The sequence below is a fragment of the Oryzias latipes genome, chromosome 9, assembly GCF_053564925.1.
Source record: "Oryzias latipes strain Hd-rR chromosome 9, Olatipes_Hd-rR_3.1".
NCBI lineage: Eukaryota > Metazoa > Chordata > Actinopteri > Beloniformes > Adrianichthyidae > Oryzias > Oryzias latipes.
In genome coordinates this window covers 5,402,384-5,419,875 of record NC_136245.1, presented here as the reverse complement: position 1 = coordinate 5,419,875, position 17,492 = coordinate 5,402,384, and the positions used below count along the sequence as shown (strand labels likewise).

Genomic DNA, 17,492 nt, shown 5'->3' with positions numbered 1-17,492 from the left:
TATGGCGGGGGGGGGGGGGGGGGGGGTTGTAGTGCGTAGGGTTTTTAGGGTTATGGGGGGTGGCTGTGGGTGCGTGGCGATCCCTGGGTTGCTAAGGTCGCGGGCCTGGGCTGGCTTGCGGAGACGGGGCGCCAGTCGGGTGGTGGCCGGCTCATGGGTTCCGGGGGCCCTGGCTTCGTCCCTGGCCTTTGTCTCGGTGTCCGGCGCCCGGTGGCCCCCATGGCTGCCGCCTGGTACGGCTAAGCGCTCCTGTCTTGTGGCCTGGGGGCCGGACACTGGGTTCGCTTGTGCCTCTGGGCATTGGGGGGGCCCCTGTAGGGGGGCCCTCTCTGTGCCTGGCTGGTGGGGTGGGCGGTCCCCTCCTCCTCCCCTCCCGGGCTGCCTGGGTCCGGATGCTGGGGGGGCTTCTGGCCTGGGGGGCTCTCCTCCCCTCTCCTGGTCTGGCTGGTCTGGCTGGGTAGGATCTGGTTCCCCTTATGAACACACGGTTCACGTCGGCAGCATGCATGTATCTCCACCCCCACGTGCACGTGCACACTGCCACACTGCTCCCTGTCTGCTTCATCCCTCCTCCTTACCTACAGTGTATTGATGGACAGATTTTTTTTTCGCTCATCTTAGTGTCAGATTTTCACCTTTGATGTAACATTCGTCTTTCCAGCAGATCTGGTATAATTGTTACAGCTTAAAATAATAACTTATTCAAATCAGTGCTTGTATCCCCCACCTTTTCACCTTTCTTCCTTTTACTCTCTTCCACCCTCCCCTCACATTCTTCCCCTCTCCCTCCCCACACACACTAAATGTAACAAATAAATAAAAAATAATACGACAAAAAGGGGTTTATACAAATCTACACTTCAGTTTCTTGAAGCCATATAACCTCTTTTTGTGATAGTAAAACCTGTCCAACACAAAAAGCCTTCAGCTCTAATCTGTTTGCTCAGCTGTTGGACAGAACAAGTAAAAAAAAAAAAAAAAAAAAAAAAAAAAAAGGATGAGGCCTTGTGGTAAAGTGTTCGCCCAGAGACTGGAAGGGCGTGAGCTAACATCCAGGCCGAGTTGCTAAACAGTTGAACCGCAAAATCAGAGCTTTTTTCCAAGGTAATTTGGTTTCTGTTCCATCAGCTACCTTTTATTGGGCTAATTTCACTTCTAACATTGAATGGGAAAAAAGTCATGTCTTTACCACAAAAATACTTCTTAACAAATAAAGTCAAAGAAATCTCTTTTAAACTCCTACACAGATTTTATCTAGCAAAACATTATTTAACAAAATTTAAGGCTGACATAAACACCAGCTGTACTTTCTGCCAGAAACAACCTGAAGCCTGCTCTCATTTATTCTGGTCTTGTGAATTCACATACAAATTTTGGAAAAACATCCATAAATTTATCCCCAACTCTATCCTTGTTGATATATAACTTTATTATAAAAACGTACTATTTGGTTTTCATAGTTTTGATGTCAAAGAGCGTGATGCTTTCTTTTGTATAAACATGTTGTTATTTATGGCTAAATTTCATATTCACAAAAGCAAATTTTCCAATGAAAAACCTGATTTCCTTGTGTTCAAACTGGAACTGCAGCAATATTTAAACTAAATTTCAGCTTCAAAAAATACAAAAGCTCAAAAAACAAGTAACATTTGTAAATCTTTTGGAATAATGACATAAGTTTACTCTCGCATTTTCTCTTTTTATTTTTAAGTTTATCTATTTTTTTCTATGTTTAGTTCTATTTTCTTTCTTTATTTTTATTTTTTATTCCCTTTTGTGATTGTTACTAATAATTAGAATATTCCTAAGGATGTAACACGTTTATTCTGTATTCAGAATTGTAATGTACATTATATGTGCATAATTGTTACATTTTTTTGTTCTGTATGTTGCAATTGTTCAATAAAAAATAATAAAAAAATCCAGGCCGAGTCATACCAAAGACTCTAAAAAAGGGACCCAATGCCTCCTGCTTGACATTCAGCATTGGGGGGTTGAATTGTGGGGGTTAAATCACCAAACAGAACGCAGCAGTGATTGCAACTCACCGCTTCCCCAGAGGATGGGTCACATCCAGAGAACATATTTCACACAACTAGGTACGTGACAACTAATTAGACTTAAACTTACACCTCCTAATTTCTTTAGGCTTTTATTCTTATTCAGCAAATTTTCTTTTTTTGGGCCTTTGAGCCTTAATTTGCAGATAGTTCACAATTTCCAAAGCTTTTGTTTCCTCTAACAAACAGATTTTTGCACATTTTGATGAGACATGGAAGTTTTATTTTTTTAAAGAAGCCATAAAACACCATGTTTTTTTTTTATTTTATTTTCCTTTCTATATAGTGAAATTGTGTGGCAAACAGCATTCAATATTTCAATTTAACTAAAAAGCGATTCTGCACAGACTCTAAAAACTTCTTTCCGTTTTTCTTGCATCTTAAACTTATCAGATTTCCAGCATTTTAGAGAGTGCAAACTGGAGGTTCTGGTGTCCGGTTTCACAGTGATTGAGATCTTTTCATGATGTTTATTTAAATTTCAGGTTAGCCTCAGCATCAGTACAGTATGAATAGCTACAAGTATGCTGTCCAAGCTATTATCATAAGGTCTCAATCTGACTCGGTGATGTCGCTGCTGCTGCTGCTGTTGTCATCAAGCTTCCCGGGGACAAACTCGTTGAACTTTGATCTCAGGGCTCGCTTCCTACTGTCAAGAAACAAACGCACCAATAAATACATTTAGCTACAAGAAGGTTTCAAAGAAAACAGTTACAGTCAAGTGTCACCTGCGATGAAAAAAGTTTTCACGACCATTATGGGTGGGATGATTGTCTGTCTTCTTCTCCTGCGGGAAGACAGGACGATGTCATATTTGTGAAAAGGGGAAGAAGAGTGCTTGTAATGCAGAAAAAAGAAAGACAGAAAATAGGGCTTTGGGGGGGAAAAACATACAATCTGCTAACAAATCCAATACACACGTGCTGAGGATATCCAAAGGAGTTTTGAAATTATGGGATGGCCACACGACCAATGGCTTGGTGGCCATTTTGTGGCAAAATATGAGAATTGGGGATTTTCACGTTTTTCCACAATATGGGAAAAGGAAACTTTTGTTCAAGAGATTTTAGCAAAATTTTCACATATGCCGCCAGTGTATAACAACGCCTAAAGTTTCATTGACCCTTGATCTTGGGAAGAGGCCCATATCTTGAATAAAAAACAAAAAACACCTTAGTACCAGCCACAAACAAAAACTCTTCCGAGGGAATTTTATTGATCGTTTCCTAATGTCTCGGGCGCATGCGAACCATACAACGCCGCTCGCAGCTTTAATTGCATAAAATGTATGTGTAGTGCAAGCTATTCCAGTTTTAGGCTGACCAATCAGATGCTTTAATAAAATTATGTGGTCTAAGATCGAACGTTTAACTTTTGATTGACAGACTCTCCCGAGCCCGCTTGGCAAGAGTTATTGCCATAGAAATTATGACTCAGACCGACTCGAACCAATCACTGCCCACTGATGTCATCTGACTCCAACGTGGCAATGTCCACACCGTGAAAAAATGTCGACTGAATTGACTTCGTTTCGTTACAGGCATAATTAAGTCATTTTTATGGGTAGCGTCAGACTCACTAGGTCCAGTTCTCTCATACACAGTCAATGGTTAAACCTCATGTGGATCACTGTCATCATTCATCAAGCTAAGTCTTCAAGTCAACACGGAGAACCAAATAGCCAACAAAAGAAAATAGAATAGTCAGAAAGGGCAATCCAACAGTCAGTCAGATGGACATACAGCGACACACATTTAAAGACATGACAAAGTGTCAAGAAGAAAGACTGATAGAACGGTCATAGGTATAGTCAGCACACAAAGCAACTGACAATTTGTTAAAACCAAATTTACACAGTCAAAATAACAGATAGAAATACACAAAGTACAAACAGAATATGTTACCCATAATGCCGCACTGTTAGGCCTTTGCTCACTCTCTTTAGATCCTCCAACAGCAGAACTGTACACCTTCTGCGAGGTTGGGTCATGAACCTCACTGCTGTCTGAGCAACAAGAACCACAACCTGCTTTACTTGGACTGTAGAAGAAGTTAATGCACATGCAAAACATCCCATAAAATTGTAGTTCTACCCTTCCCTATATGCGGTGCAAATTTTCCACTTTGGTTGCATCTCCACTCAAGTTGTTAACAGGGTAACTCGCTGCACATCTGAATTGAATTGGGCCCTTATAGACAAGGGGTTGGATGCTCGCCATTCCTGGCTGCAGTCTAAATACTCCTTTGCTGTTTGTGCCCTGGTACAGTTTCTACTTAAGCCGGTAAAGTAGGGTAAATTTTAGTCCTGCTGTCAATTTGACATAAGACACATTTAGCCAATGTCACCAAAATGCTGCTATGCATGCTTGTGCTCTATGTAAGGTCTAGCATATACTCAAACCAGCTGCAGACCAAAACATTCTTTGCTTTCATGTTTGTGAGTTTCTTGTCACAAATGTTGAATGGTGTCACATCCTCTATTTTGACTTTACATATAGAACACACAGTGTGGAGATTTAAGGTGTTTGGACAAGCCAAACAAGCTTTCCACCAGGCCCAGATTTCTGACCTTTAGGACTCCTTTCTCTGGGCTCCTCCGTTTCCTCGCTGCTTGCACTCTTTTCACTCTATGGGAAACAGTCTTTTTTTATTACATCACCATCTCCACAACATTTCCCCTCCATATGTATCCCTTCACCTGGTGAGAGTTGAGCGTAATCTTGCGAAGGCGCGTCCTCAGTTTTAGCTCTTCTCCCTTTGACCTAAGCAAGACAAGCTCCAGCTTGTCCGATTTTTCTGTGAGCTCTCGGACACGCGCCCTATACTGATCTTTCTCCTGCATGAGACGCCTCACCTCTTCATGCTGCTGCACCTGCAAAGCCAGAGCCTGAAATGACAGACAGGTATTGATGTATACACTGATGACTATGTCATCTATCTTTCAGGACCCCTTCTTCACCTTGTCTCTCTCTTGGATCACTTCCTCCAGTTGTCGCAGAGTTTGCTTGCTCTGTTGACAGTACATCTTGACATCTCCTTCCAGCTGAGCACAAAGCAGCTGTAGTTCCTCCTTTTCTTCCAGACTCTGAAAAAAAAAGCTTATGGTATAAGCAGGAAACAGAGGCTGTTCTCACCCGTACACCACACTGAATAGAACCACAAGGTGAAACTTATTCAAACACAAGTCCACTTGTAAAAACCTTCAGAATATATATCCAGATACGGTTTAAATACAGTGTTCATACAGTGTATTTAAATAAAAATCACATAAGTGAATCTTATATGTATATCATTTAGGATGAAAAATTAACCACAGTTGGGAGATAGAAACATATTGTAAGAAGAGGTTGTGCTATTTTTTATTTAGTAGATTGTGGAAATGTTTATGTTTTGCGCATTGATGGAGATCCTGAATATATACACATACTGGCCACTTTATTAGGTACACCTTGCTAATACTGGGTTGGACCCCTTTTTGCCTTCAGAACTGCCTTAATCCTTCGTGGCATATATTCAAAAAGGTGCTGGAAACATCCCAGTTCTTAGCTGTTCTTAGCTGACAGGAGTCTCATCCGGTGTGGTCTTCTGCTGCTGTAGCCCATCTGCCTCCAGGTTGGACGCGTTGTGCGTTCAGAGATGCTCTTCTGCAGACCTCGGTTGTAACCAGCGGTTCTTTAAATTATTGTTGCCTTTCTATGAGCTGGAACCAGTCTGGCAGTCTTAACTGACCTTTTGGCATCAACAGGACATTTCCACCTACAGAACCGCCGCTCACTGGATATTTTTGCTTTTTGGGACCATTCTCTCTAAATCCTTGAGACGGTTGTAGGGGAAAATTCAAGTTGATCAGCCGTTTCTAAAATACTCATTCCATTCCATTTTTCACCTGCAACCATGCCACGTTCAAAATAACTTAAATAGCCTTTTTTCCCCTTTCTGATGCTCGGTCTGAACTGAAGCAGATCATGCCTAAATGCATTGATGCCTTGGTGCCATGTGATTGGCTGATTTGTGTAAAGAAGCGGTTGGACAGGTGTGCCTATAAGTGGCCAGTGAGAGTAAACTATAACATATTGAACTCGAAGGGATTACAGGAGACACTCACAAGTTTTTACCATTTCTTGATTCCTGTTTTGGGACTGTAATTTGCTGGACTTTTTTTTAAATGTATTTTTTCTTGTCAAACAATAAAAACTTCTTTTCATTTTTTCTTTAAATCTTATAAAAATATTCTTGTGCCTCTCCTGCTCCTTTTGTGACTCACCCTGGCTTTGTGCTCCTCTGCCATGTGCAGCTCCCTCCTCAGTCTAAACATTGTGGTGACGAGGTTCATAGGAGCCATGTTGTCCTGCTTCAGAGCACGAGTCTCCTTCGGCTTTTCCTCCTTTGGTTCTTCCTTGGGTTGTAACACGGGCTCATTGGGCATTGACGGGCTCTGAAATACATGAGTATGTCAACATGTGTCAGTTACTGCATCATAGTGTCTTTCAGTGAGGATATTTTCATGTAAAAACACTATCTCTTAAACATGTTCACAAGCTTGTTGGGTTTTAAAGCCTGCAGGTCAAGAGGATGCCTTCTCCTTTTCTAAAGGATCTGCAATTAAGATTCACCAAATGACCAGACTTTTTTTCCCATTTTAACTTTATGAATCCTTTTAGACCACATTTGAGGGCGGTGTTATGCTTGCTTTCTAACTGACTGCAGCCTCTTACCGACAAACACACATGAATAATAGTAATTGGCAGCAAGTGTTTCCTAAAAAAACAAAGCCTTCAAATCTCAAATTCAATAAATATGCTGCAAGCATTAGCTCAGGAAGGTATAGCGTACATAAACTGATTGAAGAACTTTTTCATCAACCCTACAGGGCTCCAGACTAACTTTTTTAACTAGGAGCACTGTGGCCCCCAACTGAAAATTTTAGGGGCACAACCAGAAAATTTAGGGGCGTAAATCAACATGCTAACCAGATCTACTAATTTCCATTGTATTACGAATAAATACTTTAATAATAGATGCAGAAATTACAATGTGCTGTTTCAAATTCAGTGTCATATTTTATTCTGCCCTTTTGAAGATGCAACAAGAAGGTAAACTGACAGCAGCATCGCTGTCATGACAGTAAAAATAGTAAACAAAATACCATACATTGAAGATAAAAAAGGTGCTTAGTAACAAAGTGATTACCTTAGTAACCTTTCGGTCATTTCACAGTTACAAACAATACTTAAATGTATGTAAACATTAGGGGATGGAAATTCATGTTGGCGACACCAAATAAGTGCAGCCAAGATGTACAATAAGCGTGTTTGAGATCACCCAGATGGACGCAACGCTGCGCAGATCACCTGGTGTGTGACGTATATTTTTGTTTTTGCTCTAACATCACCTGTCAATCAAAACAAAAATATCACGAGAAAGGGGTGGGAGCAAGACCCCAACCTGAGCGAACACAGCTGGAAATTTAGTACTGAACTGACTGAAAGCTGCCCTACAGACTACAAAACAATGCATTATGGGACATGTGTCCTGATGGGTTTTTGTAGTTCAGAGAAAATAATTTAAAATACCAACTGATTAAAAAAAGGCTACATACATTACAAAACATTAAAATAATTATAAAAGATGTAATATCACAGATCATACTTAGGGGGAGAGGCTAATTAAAACTCAATTGAATGTTAAGGACTACAACTTTCTGTTCTCCTTCAGTCTCGCCTTAGCTTCGCCTTCCACGCATTTTAGCCACTTGCAGTGACTTTCCTTATTCTTCTCACACGCAGTGGCCGCCCCACAGACAGGCATCACTCAATGAAACGCGAGTGTGTGCTCGTGTGTGCTCGCGTCTCATGAGTATGTGTGCGAGTGTGTGTGTCTGTCTGCGTGCGTGTGCGCTCGCGTCTCATTGATTATTTCATTGCTCATTTCATTGATCATTGACGTGCCCCTTCCATGTTTAATGTATAAAAAATACGGAGGGTGGGGAAGGCAAATTTACTGGTAGCACATGTGCGACTGGATGTAAAATTCAAACTCTCAAATTCAGGTCGCCAAACGCACCATTTGGTCGCAGTCTGGAGCCCTGCCCTATATGATATTTCACAGCTGTGTGAACGCTGCGCTTTAGTTAGAGCCAGCTTTGGGGGATCTTTGATGAACACTAGTATCACAAAATGGATACTACCAAATTCAGAACTCAACCATAAAGGAAGTAAGTTTAATGTTTGATAAAAGTGACAAATAATAATTCTGGTCAGGCATACACAAGAATAAAAATCATTTTATTTTATAGTGAATTTACCCAATATATTTTTTGTAAATTAGGTAACTTACATGCAGCTAAAACCATCTATAGACATGATGTGCCTGTATGTGGGAGGGGTCATAACTCAGACCATGCAAGCAATGCAAAAGAGTAAAAACATCATGTGCTTTATTTTACAGTTCGTAAATGTAGTTACTAAAACAAAGTTTGTAAATGTCTTCTTGTAACAGAAAAATGTACTTGAATCTAAAAAATATGTGCAAACAAAATCTATTTTTACTAGAGAAAAATTATTTCATCTGCATTAGAAACAGAGCAGACATGAACCTTCATGTGAATTTCTGTGCTTGGCTGGCTTTGGCGACACATTTGCAATGTGGTGCCCTGTTTTCTGTTTCGAGCGCAGAAGAGAGAGCGAGTATTTTTGAGTTAAAGTGCAAAATGTTTTTTCTCTACACAGATTTTGGCACAAAAGGTAATTAGCAGCAAGCAGGGTCGGGTTTCTAAAAAAAACAGTAGGATGCTGGGCCTTGAGGCCTGAAGTTCGACACCTCTGCACCCCAGTGTTTGCCATGTATATTATTTAAATTAAGTCTAAGCACCTGACACCTGAAAATACCTCTGTAGTACTATCAAATCAATTTATTTCGGTTGTAAGTTTGGCATTAATACTAGATGTTGATGTTTTAGCTGTTAACCCTTGTGCTATCCTGGGCACTTTACCATTGGGGTTGGGTCATCTAGACCCACTAGACAGTGCTGTGAACCTTTTTTCTTCAATGATTTGTGAACCTCACTGGTGTCCATGGATTACATGAAATCTTTCCACCTTTATCCACCTTTGTCATGGTAGGGAGAACACGTCAAAGTAAGGGTGGGGTCATCTAAGATAGCACAAGGGTTAAAGCAGCAAAGGGCCTAAAAATAGGTGGAAGTTTGTGGGTTGTGTCTTCACCTCTGGCAGAGTTCTCAGTGTCCTTCGCTTCAGCATTTGGGTCTGATTTTCCACTCTCATCACCGTGTGCTTCAGACGTTCCACCTGCAACCAAAGGTCAAAGCTCAGAGCATCCAGGTCAGGGTTTAAGGGGATCACTGTCAGGCGATAGTTGACCTCTATTTGCAGATCTCTGTTAGCCAGTAAGGCGTTGCTCTTCTCCTGGTTCAGGGCGTTGATGTTGGTCATCAGGCTGTAGTTGTGATCCCGAAGGTGCTTCACCTCCTCAGTGAGGTACTCCCGTTCACTTTGCATCTTCTGGAGACTTTCAGTCAACTTCATGAGCTCACGATCTTTTAGCTGCTGGTTGTAAGACCACACCTCCTACATAAGACAAGGAACATTTAAAAAGCTTATGACCTCCATATGAGTGTTTCGCACCCTGGGTCTTCTGCCAACCTGGTCCTTCGCAGCTGAGCAGGCCTGCTGGCGCCGCCTTCTCTCCTCCTGCAGTGCCCTCTGTAAGTGGCTAAGCTCCGACATCAAGAACTGAGTCAACCCAGATTCACCTGCTGTATCTAAACAGAGAACTAAAGTGTCAAGAGTGAAAGCAACAGAAGAAAACAGGCGGATTGACAAGCAGACAAACCGATGAGGATGCTGAAGGTCTTGTTGGGCTCCTTTCCAGTAATGCGACTGTAAAGTTTGGGATAATCCAGTTCAAGACTCTCCAGAAAGGCAGTGTAGCCTTTCACACCTGTCTTCTGCAGGATGTCCAGCAGGAACCCTGCAGGTCAGACAAATCAAATCAAGTAGTTACTATATTTTTCCGGCAGGAACTTCCTTAGCTGGTGGAATACAGAGGAGAGACAAACAATCATCAGTAAATTCAATGCAACCAGGAGCTACAATTATGGTCATGAATTCTGTTCTGACTTTTTGTCACTACAACCCATAAAACTTGACAATGTGATAGAAACTTACGGCATCAGATGGCTAAACTTCTGTTGTAAATAGATAAAAGAATCTCAACACAGTCTGGATAGACTTTTGATCCATGATGAAAAAGAAATACGTTTCATTTTCTTACACAGATCCTTAACTTTTTCAGAGATTTAGACGTTTCCTGGAATCTATCGGGTGAGGACGAACAACTTATGAGACAAAAACTTTCTTAATGGATCAGTAGGATGAGTTACAGTCTTCAAGAATCAAAGCAAGGATCACATTTCACATTTATGTATTTGGAGGATAAGCCCCTTGAGATGTGTCATCTCGTTTTCTAGGGGGTCCTCAAAAGACAACAAAACAAGCAAATACCGACAGGCACAATTGAGCAAACTTTATATACATCAAAGACATAATGAAGAACTTAAAATATAATAACAAGATAACGAACACACTCACACGCACAAACACACACGCACAAACACACAGACATTCATTACACCTCTCAGCAGTTAGTTCAAGGGGAAGGGAATAAAAAGGCAAGAAGTATCAAATTTAATAAAAACAATTACATGAGTGTTGACGATGTTCTAAACAGGCATTTTTCAAATGCCAAGAATGAATTTAAAGAGCGAATGGATGGAAGAAGATTGATCCAGTCAGAGGGTGCCGTGTAATAAAATGAATATTTTCCGATTTCTTTCTTGACTCTTGGAAAAACAACAAAAAATTTGATCTGCATGACGAAAATTATAAGAAGACTGAAAAGGAATTAGATATTGTTTGAGATATTCTGGTCAACTAAGGTTGATACATTTGAAGATTTATAATAGCCAGTGAAGTTAACGTCGGGAGGATGGGGGAAACCAGGACAGTTGCTGATACATAAGACATATGGAAGCGATTATGTAGCATAAATAAAAAGCAAAGTCAAAACCAGAAATGCTTTTTCATTTTCAAAATGAAAAAACATTTTTTGACTCAAAAATATAATGAAAAAGCAATCCACCAAAATGCTTTTTCATTTCCTTCCTCAACACAGCTTATTCTGTCACTTAATTAAAATTAAAATGAAAATGGTATTTGACATTTCATTTTCAAGACGTTCTCTGGTAAATGTGTAGCATAATTCATTTAGAAATGTCTAATTTGACATTCAAAATGGATTGATTGAAATGCTTTTTAATTTTCAAAATGAAAAAGCATTTTTTGACTCAAAATTAAAAAGAAAAAGCAATACTTCAAAATGCTTTTTCATTTCCTTCCTCAACCCAGCTTTTTCTGTCACTTAATTAAAATGATAAATAAAATGGTATTTGACATTTCATTTTCAAAAAGGTCCATGGTAAATGTGTAGCATAATTCATTTAGAAAGAACAAAATAAAGACTGATGTAATTCCCAGATATTTACACATTTATTTGCAGCTTTGCGGTGAATTTGCTGTTTGATTTATTAAGATCCAGGAATCCAGGTTTGAGCAGGCCAGGTCCAGCGGTTTGTGAGCAGGACCCGGTTTTAGGTGATCTTAATGTGAAAAATGCAGCAGAATGTTCCTTTAGTCCCCTCGTGAATCAGAAGCTGTGAATCGTAAGCCAACTTTAGCGTCGTCTGAGCGCACGGATTTAAAAACATATGATCGAGCAGAGCAGGCCGTAAAATATTAGCATAACTGTAATAAAAGCACATTATGAAGATAGTCTCCTGCAGCTTCGCGCTGAGTGAGTGTTTTTGGTCCAACCAACAACGTTTAGCATCGAGAAATCTGCTGTCTGTTGATGGAGCTCCAGGTGTCATCAAACAGTAAATTCACCGCGAAGTTGCAGATAAATGTGTAAATATCTAGGAATTACATGAGTCTTTATTTTGTTCTGGACACCACTGTAAACACAAATTCATATGATGGTTTCTCAGATCGCAGCAGCATTTCCGCCTTCAGCGATCATCGGAGCTTCGCGCTCCGCTGTGCGAAGGCAGCTGGCGGTCCGAAGAAAAAATCTTGTCCGCGGTGCGTCAGGAGGAGGACCGCAGAAGGCAGACATGCAGCTACTTAGTCCTGAGAAGTTGTGGAAACTCATCAGAAGTTCACAACCATCACAAAACCCTCGTCTCTGCCGCTAACACAGTCTGCTCCTGGTGCGTGTGTGTGCGTCAGTCAGCAGCCGGACACACGGAGAAAGCAGTGACGTCATCGCCCCGCCTCCCCTCTGCTAATGCTTTTTCGAAATGAATATTGTGTCAAGGTGCGCGGGGTGGATGTTAAAATGCAAATGCAATCCCCTCTTTGCATTTTCGTTTTAATTATGACACAGAATAAGCGGTTTTAGGTGTAAAATGAAAAAGCATTTTGAAATATTGCTTTTTCTTTTTAATTTTGAGTCAAAAAATGCAGTTACATTTTGAAAATTAAAAAGCATTTCTATTAATCCATTTTAATTGTCAAATTAGACATTTCTAAATGAATTATGCTACACATTTACCATGGACCTTTTTGAAAATGAAATGTCAAATACCATTTTATTTATCATTTTAATTAAGTGACAGAAAAAGCTGGGTTGAAGTATAAAATGAAAAAGCATTTTGAAGTATTGCTTTTTCTTTTTAATTTTGAGTCAAAAAATGCTTTTTCATTTTGAAAATGAAAAAAAAAGCATTTCTATTAATCCATTTTGAATGTCAAATTAGACATTTCTAAATGAATTATGCTACACATTTACCAGAGAACGTCTTGAAAATGAAATGTCAAATACCATTTTCATTTTAATTTTAATTAAGTGACAGAATAAGCTGTGTTGAGGAAGGAAATGAAAAAGCATTTTGGTGGTTTGCTTTTTCATTATATTTTTGAGTCAAAAAATGCTTTTTCATTTTGAAAATGAAAAAGCATTTCAATTAATCCATTTTGAATGTCAAATTAGACATTTCTAAATGAATTTTGCTACACATTTACCAGAGAACGTCTTGAAAATGAAATGTCAAATACCATTTTAATTTTAATTTTAATTAAGTGACAGAATAAGCTGTGTTGAGGAAGGAAATGAAAAAGCATTTTGGTGGATTGCTTTTTCATTATATTTTTGAGTCAAAAAATACTTTTTCATTTTGAAAATGAAAAAGCATTTCTGGTTTTGACTTTTCTTTTTATTTATGCTACATAATCGCTTCCATAAAGACAGTGCTGAGTTCTAAACGGACAACAGAGAATAAACCTACACAAGCTGTCATGAATAACATTCAGTGGTCGGAGATCAGTGGTGTTTTGGTATATTATGTCACCGTAGTCTAAAGTTGGGATAATCAGTTGTGAAATAATTTTCTTCCTGACTGAGAAACTAAAACAATTGATCGATAGATAAAGTAATTTTAAACAATAAGAAATAGTATGGACGATGGATTGTATACTTGCGCTAAAGGACAGTGAGGAGTCAAGCCACAAACCAAGGTATTTGAATTCTTCTACTGCTGAAATAGGTGGCATGTCCATATAAGTTAAATTTATTTCTTTAGCAGCTACAGGACGCAATCTTTTCTGAAACAACATAAAATAGGATTTTGATTTGATAAGTAAAAGGTTATTAGATTGTAACCACAATTGAACAGATTTAAAAATCATTTTGAATTGAGTGCTGAATGTCAATAATATTAGATTTAGATGAGTAAATCACAGTATCATCAGCATCGAGTTGAATCTTGCTGTCAATGCATTTACTTGGAAGGTCATTGATGAAAATTGAAAATAAAAGGGGACCAAGTGAGGAACCTTGTGGAACACCTTTGTCTATCGATAGAAAATTGGAACAGCTGCCTTTACAAAACACACACTGTTGACGATGATGAAGGTATGAGTTAAACCGAAGGAGAGAGGAGCTATCAAGGCCAATGGAATAAGGTTTGTCCAATAACAGACAGTGATCTACCATGTCAAAAGCTTTGGTAAGGTCAATAAATAACGCGCCAGTTAACATGTTACTTTCAAAACCAGATAAAATATCATTGATACATTTTAACAAGGCTGAAGTAGTAGAGAAATGTTTCTAAAACCGGATTGAAATGGAGATAAAATATTATTAATTGCTACGTATTCCGAAAGTTGAATGAAGATAATTCTTTCATATACTTTGACAAAACTGTCAATGAATGAGATTAGTCTATAGTTGGTCATATCATTGGGATTCCCTCCTTTGTGAAGAGGTATAACTTTTGCACGCTTCCAAGCCAAGGTAACTTCAGACGTGCTAAAAGACAGGTTTAGAAGAGCAGTCAAAGGAAAACAACGCACACGGGAAGCAAGTTTAATAAACTTTGCTTCAATGGGATGGCCTGCCGGGTCATTTGTACACACACTATTAATAAGCATATTAGTTGAAGCATTATCAGCTTTTACTAGTAACTTGTTAATTTGCCTCCAGAATTGCTTTGGATTATTAACATTGTTAGATAGACCATCTTTGTGATAGTTCGATTTAGCATTTCTAATTCTTGTACAGATAATTCTTAAACATTTGTAAGCATCCCGGTCAGCAGGGTCTTGAGTACGGTGGGATTTCTCCCAGGCTTTATCCCTCTGTCTGTAAAGAATAATCAGTTCTCCATTTACACACATCTGTTTACCTTTAATTCGGATCACAGTCAGTGGTGCATGTTTATTAATAACATTCAGCAACTCAGTAGAAAAATAGTCCCAAGCTTCATTTATGAAAGGTATTAAGTTAAGTCTAACCCAGTTAATGTTAAGTAAATCATCAATAAAGTTATCAGTATTCAATGTTTTTGTTTGCCAAACTTTAACCAATTTTGGAAAAAGATGAGGAGTTTTAATTTTCCAGGTGCAATATATGATACAGTGAAGGTCACTGAAGTTATCTGATAAGACTCCAGAATCCTTGAATCTGTCTGAATGTGTTAATAAAATCCAGTCAATAATAGATTTGGAATTAGTGCTGATCAAAACAAATCAGTATCATGTAGATTAGGGAAATCGCAAAAGACTTTGTTTTTCATCTGACTTACTTCCTGTCTCTAGAGAGGACTAACTTTCTGACAGATGGAACATCGTCATTGCTGTCACAACTGAAACTTCCCACAACAGCTTGCTATGTTGTTGTTTTTTTACAGACAACTCACATATTGCTCATCATACATCAGAAACGAATGACATGGGACTTTAAGTATTTTAACTACAAAGAATTTTGGAGTAAATAAATCTCAGGACTTTTATGAGAATATAACAAATCGACCTCTTTTCCAGGTTGCTTAGGGTATTTAGAATCCTTTCAGGCTGAAAACAAAGATGGGCTCACACAATGGTGGTCTTGGTTGCTTTGAATCCTGACAAGGTTCACTTGTATACTTGTTATATTACAGACCAGGTGAGCTGTTCAGAAGCACCACAGAGTTGGTGTGTACTTTTAATTTATATCTGTAACATTATTATTACAATATTAGTATCAGTGCTTTGCAGGTATTCAACTTTTTTATGCCCGTGTTTGGAAGGAGTATGCCCTGGTTAGATTATCACCCATATTCAGCTTTGTACTTTCATATTAAAGAATTGTTGTTGGTCAAAGTGTCCAATATGACGCTGTGCCTCTAACTCAGATGATGCGGCCGTTCTACACTTGTTTTTGCTAAAAATTATGTCATTGACATTTTACACATATACACCAGTTACATCAGCAATATAATATCCTTAATTTTTGACTTTACCATTCTGCCCTTTTTAGCAACGTACCAACTTTTCGTCTCCTGAGGACAAGGGTTGGATCATTGAAGAGCTGCTCTTCGTCTTCAGCGCTGATCACCTGACAGAAACGATACCATAACAACAAAAATGCCAAATCTGGGAGAAGGATCAGAAAGAGACAGGAAGAGAAACACTACACACAAAAGAAGGTAGATAGAGGAAGAGCACCTGACACTGGCGGAGGTAAGGTGTGATCCTGGATGGGTCGATGTTTTTGATCAGCAGCATCCTGAAGTCATCAAGCTGAAGCCAACAGAGATCATCATCACATACTTGGTCCATTTGGACAAGCCGTTCCAGTTTTTCGGTAAATGCTGCAGGAAGGCACAGTACTTAAAGTACTATACCCTTTAAAACCACTATTCAATCTGTGCTGCTTCTCCCTGGTATCCTAATCCTCCAGCTGTTAGTGTCACTTCTTGATTTAAGCTCCACCCAACCAAAGTTCTAACTCACTCTCACCAGTAGTGCATGTTTACACAACTTTGCACTCCAACAGTTCAAAAACAAATGACACTTTTCCTCAAATGGATACCTAGTATGCAAATCCAGCTCCCCTTTTTCAGACACTTCAGGTGTGGGACAACCCGCACACTTTTCCTTTTTTATATTTGAATGCACTACCTGCCGTCAGATATGGTTATACAAACAGAAAGAGGAAGAGGTAAAAGATTGAGGGAAGTTGTGGCATGACATTGTAGCAACGAGCAGGAAGCATCAGCCAACTGAACAATGACTTTTACTGACACAATATACGGATGTTTGGACACAACATGTTTTGATATTCCGGTGTCCTCACGGACCAACCTTGCTGCCAGCATCCGATTCGGCTCAGTTCATCGTCACACACTCTCTGACTTCTGGTCCCTATTGAGCACATTCCTGGAGGTTTAAATAAACCTATAGTGCTAAATACAGTAGAGTAACTGAAGTAGGGAACAGCTAGGGGCGTAACGATTAGTTGACTTCATCGATTTATATTCCTACGCTGCAACCAGATCCATCTGTCTGAGGCAAGTTGCTAATTAAATCGACCTATGCCATTATAAAATCCTCTCAAAATGAAATTAGTCGATTATATCGATATTGGAAGATACCATTTGGATCAGTCCATCGTTCCAGTCCAATGAGTGGAAACCCTTTGAATTTAGCAAAGACATGTGACCATACAGTGTGCTAGAATGTTCTAATAATGTTACTTTTTTTGATTATTTCTGATGTAGAAAAACAACAGTGGGCTGAACTTTAGGAAACTAAAATGTTAATGGATTAATTCTCGTTTACTTATTTTTTGGACACATATTTAATCTACAGGTGATTTTCTTGCAAGAAATGAAAGAAATCTGGAAAACTTCACCTGCACTGTTCAGTACCAGGTATTTAACTCTGAGTCACACTGGTTGAATTTTTGGCTAAAGATATTCTGGACTTTTTTTTTTAGGTCAGTGAATCAGATAATTTAAAATGAACAAATGTCGACTATGAATCGTATCATCAACCACAAATAATTATATATATTGAGGTGTGTCAGTACAAACCC

General features: G+C 39.1%; 1 protein-coding gene across 5 annotated transcripts; it reads right to left on the bottom strand.

Annotated features, from left to right (window-relative positions):
* Positions 1-2,510: 2,510 nt before the first annotated feature.
* Positions 2,511-16,370, bottom strand: card9 (caspase recruitment domain family, member 9). 5 transcript variants are annotated; one of them, XM_011479608.4, is made up of 13 exons: positions 16,121-16,370; positions 15,941-16,010; positions 9,912-10,049; positions 9,704-9,840; positions 9,440-9,622; positions 9,284-9,367; positions 6,325-6,495; positions 5,020-5,145; positions 4,759-4,947; positions 4,630-4,687; positions 3,965-4,065; positions 2,789-2,847; positions 2,511-2,709 (listed from the first exon to the last, which is right to left on the bottom strand). In XM_011479608.4, exons 1-13 carry the CDS (start codon positions 16,232-16,234, stop codon positions 2,613-2,615), a joined length of 1,527 nt encoding a protein of 508 aa, XP_011477910.1. In that variant the 5' UTR covers positions 16,235-16,370; the 3' UTR covers positions 2,511-2,612. The 5 variants fall into 5 exon arrangements, with proteins under 5 accessions (XP_011477910.1, XP_078808645.1, XP_078808646.1 ...); XM_078952519.1 differs by having other exon boundaries at positions 3,965-4,061; positions 9,440-9,646; positions 9,722-9,840; positions 16,121-16,369; XM_078952520.1 differs by having other exon boundaries at positions 2,511-2,706; positions 3,965-4,061; positions 9,440-9,646; positions 9,722-9,840; positions 16,121-16,369.
* Positions 16,371-17,492: the final 1,122 nt, after the last annotated feature.

Bases quoted from the DNA above. Each gene is read 5' to 3' on its own strand.
- card9 (XM_004072911.5), bottom strand. From the start codon at position 16,234: ATGGACCAAGTATGTGATGATGATCTCTGTTGGCTTCAGCTTGATGAC. The intron at 9,647-9,721 runs GTTGGCAGAAGA...TGTCTTATGTAG, and splicing joins GCTCAGCTGCGAAGGACCAG to GAGGTGTGGTCTTACAACCA. The intron at 2,848-3,964 runs GTAACATATTCT...GTCTTCCCGCAG, and splicing joins CTAACAGTGCGGCATTATGG to GAGAAGAAGACAGACAATCA.